The sequence below is a fragment of the Nansenia antarctica genome (genome assembly GCF_963989245.1).
Source record: "Nansenia antarctica genome assembly, chromosome: 1".
NCBI classification, from domain to species: domain Eukaryota; kingdom Metazoa; phylum Chordata; class Actinopteri; order Argentiniformes; family Microstomatidae; genus Nansenia; species Nansenia antarctica.
The window spans coordinates 68,577,827-68,589,566 of record NC_137674.1 but is presented as its reverse complement, the minus strand read 5'-3'; the positions used below and the strand labels follow the sequence as shown (position 1 = coordinate 68,589,566).

The following is an 11,740-nucleotide window of genomic DNA, read 5'->3' as shown; positions in this document are numbered from 1 at the left end:
TCTGCCATGTCACATTGAATCTAAAGGACTAGCCACTAACAGTCTCACATTCTCATGAGGGGAAATGTTATATAAAGCAAGCACAGTAAACACAGCTACTTCTTATTCTTCGCGCTGCATGCGAAAGACGTATGTGATATATATCTCTAACTGTAATTTCAATAGTCACAACAGACTGGGATGATAACAGTCTGGTGAATGGTCAGAGAGGGATAACAGTCTGGTGAATGGGCAGAGTGCGCCTGTCATCTCCAACATGGGCACAGAGCATGCGCAGTGTATCATCCGCGGATGGGTTTCATTCAGATACACAAAGACTCAGAACATCAGGTTGTTGTATAAGGCCATCCATATCCATATTGGTTTTACTACTTTGTTCGCCGCGTTTTGCGGTCACTTTGCAGCACACAGTATTAGAAGTCATACAATGAAGAAACGTTTTGTGGACGCCAGCAGGCTACGGAAAATGAAAAAACTCAAAATTACGGAGAAGATATCTGAAAGGTAAGGCTGTGAGCCGACGCATCGGACGGGATGCTTTTGTGATGTGAAGGCTTTGTTTAAATGCGCATCTTCATCTTCATCATTCTCACCTGGTTGTCTTTTTATTATCGCCGTCGGCATACAGTTGCCTTTCTTCGTGAACACTTTTCTATTTGACGTTATAGATTATGGTAAACGGAGCATAGTTGCCAAATGCAATCATTTTAGCTATCCAAAGTCAACATGAAGCCCCTACCAGGCATTTACAGCAGGCTGAACAGTAAGCTGATTCATTAGCTGCCATTAGGGGGCTGCATACATACATGTTGACGGCCTGTGCGCATTATGCATTATTGTTAGTTTTTCTTACCATAAAAAAATGGCTGACTGAAGTATAATTGTAATTGGTATTATTATTGTTATTGTTATCGTTATCATTGCTGCTGTTTTTGTTATTGTTGTTGTTAATTACCACCACTGTCATATATTGTGTTTACATAATTCGTGGCAACGGTTATACCACTTTAACGGTTAAAGCACTTTGAGCTGCAACGTTTGCAGGAAAAGTGCTATACAAATAAAGGTTATTATTATTATTGTTATTATTATTATAATTATTACTATTATTATTATTATTATTATTATCATTATTATTATTATTATTATTATTATTATTATTATTATTATCATTATTATACCAGTTGCTCAAAAGGTAGCCATTTGAAGCGCTAGGACACAGACAGCGTGTCTAGACTAGAGGACAGTTCCATTTCCCTGTGTGACACAAAGCGCTGAGGAATGTTGGGAGGTTTTTGCATTATTCAAGAGAGGGGAATGCTCCACATAAACGATCTGTCACTTTTACCCCCCCAAACCCCCCCCCCCCCCCATTTAAAAAAAAAAGATAATAATAATCATAATCATAAATACATAAATAAATAATTGTATATATATTGTCCATTGTTCGCCTGGTAAAGGGTAATGTTACTTGCCTTTTCTAGGTTTTACAGATTCATAGAGCTGTAAATCTGCTTTATTTTTTTTATAAATGGGTGAACATGATGTGTAGCGGATGAGGGGTTGTCATGGTTACCAAACAAAAAGGGGGCTACGATGAAAGTAGAACAAAGGATGATAGAGATCAGCCTGTAAGGATGAGGGCTACACACCACCTAACCCTTTTGAAAATGTTCCACTGTGTAAGAAACTGTGAGATGATAATGTAATTAACTAAATAATTTAAAGGCCATTTGTTTATTTCCCTTTTTTTTTTTTTTTTTTCGGTGTGCAGGGCAACAGGGCTTAGAAGCTATTGTGACATAATATGTTGCTGACATCACTGACATCGCTTACATCACTAACATCACTGACATCACTAACATCACTGACATCACTGACATCACTAACATCACTTACATCACTGACATCACTAACATCACTAACATCACTGACATCACTGACATAATCACTGACATCACTTACATCACTAACATCACTGACATCATCACTGACATCATTGACATCACTGACATCATCACTGACATCACTTACATCACTAACATCACTGACATCATAACTGACATCACTGACATCACTAACATCACTGACATCACTGACATCACTAACATCACTGACATCATCACTGACATCACTGTAGACCATTTACAAAAGTACAAGGCTACATATGCCCATAATTACTGTACCTATTCACCCATAATTACTGTACCTATTCACCCATAACTACTCTACCTATTCACCCATAACTACTGTACCTATTCACCCATAACTACTGTACCTATTCACCCATAACTACTCTACCTATTCACCCATAACTACTGTACCTATTCACCCATAACTCCTCTACCTATTCACCCATAACTACTCTACCTATACATATTCACCCATAACTACTCTACCTATTCACCCATAACTACTGTACCTTTACCTATTCTGTGTGTCTCCGATCTCCATACAGTCCATGGCAGTAGTCCATCATGGAGTCCATGAGCCTAAACTAACCCGCATAACCCTCATAGGCTCAATGGGATTCCTCTCAAGTAGGCCTAATGTTAAAATAAAGCAAGGTTGATACTGAATTAAACAGCTATGGACTGTCTAACCAATGAGCCTTTATACACGATAACGATCAAGAGACCGCAATGTGGGTTAAGTGGATAGGCGAGAGACTGTCGGAGGTCATTGATTGAAAATAGACATTGATTGCTTTCAAATAATACTGTCATTGGACTGCTTTCAAATAATACTGTCACTGGACTGCTTTCAAATAATGGGCTATAGGCCTAGCCTACTACAAAAATACTAATAAAAAACACAAAAGAACGCCTCTCAATGCCTGATAGCGACTTACATACGATAGGAAACACATTTCGACAGTTTGACATGAATGTACCTGCATGCCGAAGTGATTGTTACAAAGGTCCATCTCAGCTGTTTCCCTGTCATTCAACCTCCTGATTTTTTTTCAACCATGATTTTAATGCAATTGTATTATGATACATTTTGACATAATATTTCATTTACAATTATGTCTTGTCAGCGCTTACACCTTTCTGAAGTTCATGATGGTGTGGACCCTGGTGCTGCTGGCAGACTTTATCCTGGAGTTCAGACTGGAGTACCTGTGGCCCTGCTGGCTGTTCTTTGGTAGCGTGTACAGCACTTTCCACTGCCACGGGCTGGTGAGGACCTCCTTTGATTTGATTTCATTTTATTTAAGGATCCCCATTAGAAGTACACGGATGTACCTCTAGTCTTCCTGGCGTCCTGAACATACAAAATACAGATATACAGACATAATAAATGTACAGTCAACGAAAGATAAAAAGACACTCAGTCAAGCTAAGTGTCTATAGTAAAAACAGACTATAACTGACAATCGACATACCGATTGTGAGCAATACCGACATGTGGAATAATCAGGTACAATCAATTGTACAGCAGTGCAGGTATAGTCAATTGTACAACAGTACAATTAAGCTCACAAGACAAAGAGAACCATTTAATATAATAAAGTATGTTGCTAAACAGCTAGACAAAAGAAAGAGTTAGAACTGGAATATTTAAAATACCAGTCAACAGTCATATTCAAAAATAACAGTCAGACATACATACAAAAATCTTCCATGGAATCTTCCATGGAATCATGACAGTTCCAGTTAGGCTTATTCTGCACATAAGATCAGGGGGGTATTCCATCAACCTCGCTAAAGGAAAATCTAGGCTTATTCAAGACATCATTTTTGCTCACGGTTCTTTGAATGTAAGTCAAGATATCAATGGCACCAAAGTGAATGAATTCTCTCTATTGCAGGTTATTTGTGTGGTGTTTGTTTGTGCTGCGTTCACCCTGGACATATTTTGTTTGATTTTTGTTCCTCTGCACTGGCTGTTCTTTGCCGCCAGCACCTATGTTTTATTCAATTACATATGGCACACAGGTACGTATCTTGATAATGTTTCATTGCTATGTGTTATCTTAAAGTAGCTAATAGTTTTAAAAGATCAGTTATAATCTGTCACCTAGCCTAATGTTCACTTAAACACATCTATGATAGTTCATGGTTGAATCATATGTGTGGTGGTAGTAGCTTTATGCATAGTTTTTGTATTTTCTCATGCAAAGTTTATTTTTCTCAGAGAAAGGCATCTGTATGTCAACAGTGTCCCTGTGGATCCTGCTAGTCTACACAGAGGCTTCGCTCAGGCTTAAAGACCTGAAAAACTCCCACGCTAACCTGTCTCATCTCTTTGCTGCACACTGGTAGGTCGATTTAACAAAGCAACTCTCCCAGGGGAGACTTTCCTTGAGCAGAATCCAAACAGACTCAGTCTATTGTAGATCCTTTTAAATGATCTGCTTATAATGCAAGGACATTCACACTATTTGAATCCAGCAGTTGTAAGCATAAATCAAGCATGTTTTTATTAATCATTAATACAGGGGACTGTCAAATAAATAATATATAAGGATGTCAGAGGTAATTAAAAAACAGTTTGTATTTATCGGGCTTAGCATTTACATTTACATTTACATTTTGACACATTTGACTAAGCAAGTAAATCATCAATTCACCAGTCGTAACAGGAAGAGTAATCTAGCTCAGGCCAGGGGCCATTGGCAGTCATCGTGATAGAAGAAGAAAGGAAGATTTATTTTTTGGGACACTGGAGAAACAGTACAAGGGGGGAAGTAGAAATCTTAGGAGACAGTATAGGGGGAAGCAGGTGTCTCAGGAGGCACAGTGCTGGGGGGTAGTAGATGTCTCAGGAGGCACAGTGCTGGGGGGGTAGTAGATGTCTCAGGAGGCACAGTGCTGGGGGGGTAGTAGATGTCTCAGGAGGCACAGTGCTGGGGGGGTAGTAGATGTCTCAGGAGGCACAGTGCTGGGGGGTAGTAGATGTCTCAGGAGGCACAGTGCTGGGGGGGTAGTAGATGTCTCAGGAGGCACAATGCTGGGGGGTAGTAGACATCTCAGGCGGAGCAGTTAAGGTGTAACCTGAAGAGACGGAAGATGGGGAGTGACTCTGCAGTTCTGACAGCCGTGGGAAGCTCATTCCACCAGCGGGGAGCCAGTGTAGTGAAGAGCCCAGGGGAACCATGCACTATCTGCATTAGTATTCTATAGCCCACACATAAGTGTCTCTCTCTGTTTGCCCCCTGCAGCATTGGCTACCCTGTTGTTTATTTGGGGTTTGACGCTACCTGCTACTTCACCAGCATCTTTAAGCTGCGCACGCAGAAAGCCGTGCAGAGCGAGAACGACTTCCACATGCATCTCCTGCAGCAGTCCCTGCCCCCGGGCCTGCACATCTACCCCAAGAACCTCAGGGACGGCGGCGGCGGTAAGACCGCTGATTAGGTTCATTTCCAATACTGTTTTTTATTTTATTTGCTTACAGAAATGATTTCCATGGAATGATAATTGAATGCTGTAGGTTGAGCCGTTAGAACCTTAAAGATGCTGCTTTGTTTGTGGTTTCTCTTGTCTTATCTACATCTATTAAGTGTTCTTTGTTGTATATTGAACTTTAGCTATTGACGGGAGTGGAGCTATGTACAAGCCTTCTGGGCTTCGTTCCCTCCTTGCACTGTTTTTTTAACCCTAACCCTAACCCTAAATCATGCGCTAAATAAATAAACTAAACTAACTGAACTAACCGTTTGATGCTAAGATTGATGCTAAGTGCAGTAAGGTCTATATACATACAGTATTCATGATAATGTGCTTATGTTCATTAGCTGTCAATATGTATGCATGGCAATCATGGCAATCATTTAAAGAGACATTACGAAATGCTCCACTTTAACGCTCCTGTTCTTGGAGACATCAAAGACATGTTTGATTCCAGAATAACTGTGTCCAAAAATCTGTAAGACATTGGCTCTGAAATATGGCTGCGTTGTACTTCGCAGACTCAAAGTCCAGCCAATATCAGTGTCAGAACGATGCTTTGGCGTCTGACGAGCGACACACAGTGGAGTGCCTCCAGATCCACAGCGGGGAGCGAGGAGCAGAGAAGGGGGGGGTGGAGGAGAAGGAGACCAGGCCGAGCGACTCAACAACCCCCCAGCCTCCGTCCTCAAAACACCGCAGCAGTGAACCCAGAGACCACCCCACTACTGGAGCAGGAGGGATAGACCCTCCGTGTTCAGTGACCTCAGAAAATCTACCTCAGGAGGAGCAGGGCGGGAAAGCCCCCCGGGCGGTGAAGGGCTCCCCACCACCTAAGACTCGTAGGGCCCCCGCCTCCAACACCCCTCTGCTGCCCCCAGTGGGCAAGACAGATAAGAGGCAGCAGAAGAACAGCTCCAAAACAGTCAGTCCCAACCGGGACACAGCCACAGACAAGAACACTGTCTCGGCCAATCAGAACCATCACGCTGAACAGATCACCAAGTAGGCCACATTTTTTTTCGGAGCATAATTTGCTAAGTAGAGAAATCTGCTGGAGCATAGAAGTACTTAAGCATTGCCCCCTCATGCTCTATCATTCCCTAAATCCCCTCTGTCTCTCTCTCTCTCTCTTCCTCTCTCCCTCTCTCTCTCTCTCTCCCCGCCCTCTTCCTCTCTCTCTCTCTCTCTCTCTCTCTCTCTCTTCCTCCCTATCTCTCTCTCTCTCTCCCCCCCCTCTCTCTCTCTCTCCCTCTCTCTCTCTCTCTCTCTCCCTCTCTTCCTCTCTCTCTCTCTCCCCCCTTCTCTCTCTCCCCCCCCCCCCCCCCCCCAGGTTGGAACAGGAGTTCAGGAGGCTGAAAGGGGAGCTGCAGGCAAGCAGACAGAGCGAGCAGGAGATGCGTAGCCATGTCTGTAACCTGACCAACAGCGAGCGGAGCCTGAGGCCCGAGGTTTCTCTGCTCAGACAGAACAACGAGCTGCTCCAGAGCAAGTGAGTGCTGCTCCAACCTGTCTGCAGGCCTTTGGCGTCCTCTACTGGTTATTTGTGGTCATTTGTTTCTCTTTCTTTTTGCACCAAGGGGGCAATCCCTCCCTGTGTGCAACGGACATGCATCATAAAACAAAGACAACGGCAACACAGTCTGTAACTGATAGCCTTTAGGGGTCACCAGGGGCGTTGTTTGGGGGCCATCCCATGTTTAGGCCATCCCATGTTTCGTCAATGGGGTTAGCAGAATGTTTGGTTGAGGAGTGGGGGCTTACGCTAAACCGATGCACTAAATCGATGGCGATGCAGTTAGATGGCGACTTTTTTTTATTCCAGGATCCGGAGATCGGGCCCCCCCCGGATGTCCAGGCCTAACGACATCACTGGGGGGGGTCACATGTTCACAGTAAATCATGTTAAATTATGGCATACAAGCTTTTTAGGGTTATTAAAGGGTGCTGAACTCAAATTTGCTGTATGCCCACCTCAAAAATGGCCCATAATGCCTAAACATTTAGAAATCCAAGATGGCGGTCACCCATGGGCTGAAATGTATTAAATGTCCATATCTCTTTGACTAAACAAGTTGAGGCATGAAAAAGAATGAAATGTGCTTTTGTATGTTTTAATTTATGCCAATGCCATTTTCAGTTTTGAGATAAAATAATAATAATATAATAAATAAATAATAAATTGCTTAAAACGAATTTCTGCAAAATAATCTAGTCTAAGTGGTGTTTGTGTTTCAGGATTGTGTGTCTGACCAAGACCAAGCAGAAGGACAAGCAGACCAGCACCGTGCTGGAGAAGAAGAGCAGAGCCGAGACAGAGGCCAGGCTCTCCGCCGAGAAACAGCTGGTGGAGTTTCAGGCTCAGAAGCTAGAGGAGGTGGCTAGCTTAGCAGCACGTAGCCTGTCGAACAGGTAACCGTCTCACCTTCCTCCTGCTTGGGTCGACGTTGAATGTTAAAACTGACTGTGCCAGAACTTAACAACATTTTTTATTTTATTTTTCCTGTTGATGCTCAGTAATAGAAATGGGATGAATTGACTGGGGGGACTTGCCTTTTCATAACAGATTTGCCTTTCATTATAACATTACCGTACATAAAATTACAACATTACATTTAAAAAAATTAAAAGAGCATGATTCTGAAGGAAGTGACTTAGTCTAATGCCACCAACTGTCATTCTGAGACCGCAGGATGTCTGAAATGTTTCTGAGGTCACTTCTTTATGGTGTGTGTGTAATGTTTCTTTCTGTGTGGATATACTCCCTCCCTCCAAAAGCAGCCCCTCTCTGCCCCCCTGCTCAAAAGCCTGTATTCTATCTTCCTCACTAGGCAGGAACACTCAGAGACCCTAATGTTAAGGAAAAAAGCTAAAGATCTAGAGACAGAGTACAAACAACTACACTTGGAGTGTCAAGGGAAAGAGGGTCGTGTGATAGCTCTAGAGAATGAAGTGGAGGTAAATTACTCTTTCACATCCGTGGATTCTTTTGAGATGTACATGTCACGTTTGTGTGAGTTCAATGTCTGCACTCAATGTACAGAGCTTGTTGAAGTGGTACTCAGCTGTCTGCAGTGTTGGATGAAGCCATTGTTGTAGATGTGTGGTTTGTGGTGTGTGACTTGTGTGTATTATTCTTTGTGCACTGTATGGTGTTGTTGTGGATTTGAGTAGACTTTACTGTATTGGTGGCAGTGATCTTATGCCTTTTTTGATCAGCATTTTGTGTTGGCCTGAATTCAACATTAAGACGTGGCACTTTGTATTGGCATTCAATATTGTATGTAAGTGGTTGTATTTCTTTCACATCAAGCTTTTTATCTTGTTGTCTGTAATATTTTCCCTCATTGTGGTGACATTGTGTAATCCATGAAGCATGCAGTGGCAGAAGCCAAGTCTTTCATAAAACATTGTACAGCTTTCAGTGAACTTCTCATAGGTTAGTAAGTTAACTCCCCTACTTACCCACAGTCATGAGATCTCCGAAGTGAATGTCAAAACTGTTGACCTACAAGCACAGAAAGAATCATCTCCGTATAGCATTTTCTTTAAAAAAAATACACTGCTCTTATTGTTTTTGAATGGCTTGCCATCCTCCAATCCACCATCACCGTTGGATGTGTATATGTGTTGGATGTGTATGTTGTGCATTGGTTCCCAAACTGGGGAGGTTAAAAAATGGTCTAGGAAAGTAGTGTATGTCCAATGTTGACACTGCAATAGTCTAGTGCACACATACAAAAATAAGTGACTCAAAAGGGATTGAAGACTGAAATTAAGTTTTGGGAACCAAAGCACATTCTTAAAAAGCAGTCAGCACCTAAGAGTGCACACACACCACCACACCACCAGGTGTCAGTGTTGTCTGTGCTGCTCCTGTCCATGCCTGGGCCCCTCTAAGCCACTCTCTCCCTGCCCTCCTAGGCTTTGGGAAAGTACCGTTGTGTGGAGCAGGAGACAGACGTGCTGCTCTCGGCGTTCTCTGCCCTGCAGGACAAGGCTCAGCATCTGGAGTACAACCTGAGCGCCGAGACCCGCATCAAACTGGACCTGTTCTCGGCCCTGGGAGACGCACGCAGGCAGCTGGAGCTAGCGCAAGGTAGTCCTCTCACCGGCCGTCTGTCATATACGTGACGGCAGCTGGTGAAAGAAGCGGGAACAGGTTGCCACCAACCAAATTGTTCACTTTTATGAAAAATGGAACGTCAACGTTGTTGAAAATCAATGACACTAGTGTAGAGTAGTGGGGATTACGGACGAATCCATTACATTGCAATGTTTTGGCTTGACTAGTGAGTGTGTATTTACATTTTTCAGAATAAACGTCCGAACATTTTGATTGGTTGCCGATTTGTTTCCGCTTTCACCAGCTGCTGTCACATATTTCCATGTACTGTATATATTCACCCAAAAAAGTTATTGTACATTCATTTGTGCATTACGGAGTGTTCCTTAACAGTTCATTGACTTCATAGAGCCCTCCCTCCTGTATGAATCACACCTTGAATATGAACAAAACTAATCTAGAAAGTTTTTCCTTGATTCCTCACATCCTCTATCCTCACCTCCTGTCTCCTCTCCTCCTCTCCCCTCACCTCCTCTCTCTTCTCCTCCTCTCTCCTCTCCTCTCACCTCCTCTCTCCTCTCCTTTATCCTCTCCTCCTGTCTGCTCACCTCCTCTCTTCTCACCTCCTCTCTCCTCTCCTCCTCTCTCCTCTCCTCCTGTCTCCTCACCTCCTCTCTCCTCTCCTCCTCACATCCTCTCTCCTCTCCTCCCCACATCCTCTCTCCTCCTCTCTCCTCACCTCCTTCTCAAAATCCATTGGAGGAGAAGTTCTGAGGCTCCTCTACTACTCGAACCTCCTCCTCCAATGGGTTTTGAGAACAAATCGAGGAAAGGAAGACTTTTGAGATTGGACCTTTGTTTGGCTCCTCAGCGACTTACCAGGTTTCTGCCTCTTATCCCACAGGAAAAGTAATCAAGCAAGACAAAGAGATTGGAGGTATGAAGCAGAAAATCGCAGAGGTCATGGCTGTCAGTCCCGGCATGTCCTACGTGACTCCACGACCTGCAGTGCCACAATACCTCACCAAGTACCTCAACTCTGAGCACTACATGCTCAACCCACGAGCGCTCATGTACCAGTGTCTTAAGAAGTGAGAGACAACGTCACGGCCTTTCCACACCATAGACCTCCTGAGGCTCTCTCCTGTGCAGTGCTCGGTCTGCGCTCACACATACCTTTAACGCTCGTCCAGAGGATGGGAGGATAAACTAAACTTCACGGACGTGGTGTCACGGAGCTCCAACAACACTTCTCAGGCCACATTACTGGCCATACCAGATACATCGCAGTTCTCACAAAAACGATGAACTGAGAGACAAAAGTCACATCAGTAAGTCTCTATTAATTAATAGCGAGGTAAGAAACAGATGTAAACCCTATATTGAGCTCCCCTGGCTACAGTTTACTAAACGTGACAACATGTGTTATATCATAGGTGCTTGTCCGTTAGCACATAATTGGCTTTTTCGATGCAGAATCGTGTCAAAAAAGAATTCGGAAGAGATAGAACTTTTAGCTCACTCTCAGCAACTCTCTGTCATAATGTTGTTTTCACTTTCTGTGTATTAATTTGCCTTATGTTTAACAGTAACCTTCATTCAGTGTATGTTTTAGTGGACAGACCCAGCCCAGGTCATCAAGCTAGTGGTCCTTTGGGACGTGATCTAATTCAAAAAAGGACTGTTGACACCATCAACCATTTCCAGTCACCTAAGAGGTTGCTCTAGTGTTCTATACAATGAAAATGTAACACGTTCTAATGCTTTGGTCCTCATGTCGGGATCTGATGTAATGATCTGACTGTTCTTTCGAAAAATGGTAATATATTTCCGCGTTGTTGAAAATCAATGACACATCGCGAATCAACTAACACAGCTTGTTTTGTGAGCCTGCTAACAATGTAAAGTAGTGAACTAGGTAGCAGTGGGGATTACTCACCCAATCCATTGTGTTGCAGTAGTTTGGCTTAACTAGCGAGTTTGTGTTGTGATTCTCAACAACGTTGAAACGTAGTTCCGTGTTTCAAAAGAAAAGTCAGAACATTGTGATAGGTTGCCGACATGCGGACCAAATAATCAGGCTGTCACAAATGTATATTGTCCATAAAGTACAGTAGGTGGTATAGGGAGGTGTAAACAGAATTTTGTGGACCAAAAATACTGGCTGTGCAGAATTGCTCATGAATTGACTTTTTGTGCCTATATACAACATTACTTTCACAACTGGAAGTAAAACACTATTTGACGTGAGACAGTAATGTGTTTGAAGTGCTATGTA

The 11,740-nt window shown here is 43.1% G+C and overlaps 1 protein-coding gene across 1 annotated transcript; it reads left to right on the top strand.

The window, feature by feature from the left end:
* Positions 1 to 427: 427 nt before the first annotated feature.
* On the top strand, positions 428 to 10,557 carry LOC308152417 (macoilin; the record flags this gene model as incomplete). The annotated part of the gene is made up of 11 exons (XM_080525398.1): positions 428 to 504; positions 3,041 to 3,182; positions 3,815 to 3,941; positions 4,141 to 4,264; positions 5,168 to 5,346; positions 5,918 to 6,401; positions 6,730 to 6,888; positions 7,635 to 7,808; positions 8,228 to 8,354; positions 9,321 to 9,495; positions 10,367 to 10,557. The coding sequence occupies 11 exons, from the start codon at positions 428 to 430 to the stop codon at positions 10,555 to 10,557; spliced, it is 1,959 nt and encodes a 652-aa protein (XP_080381524.1).
* Positions 10,558 to 11,740: the final 1,183 nt, after the last annotated feature.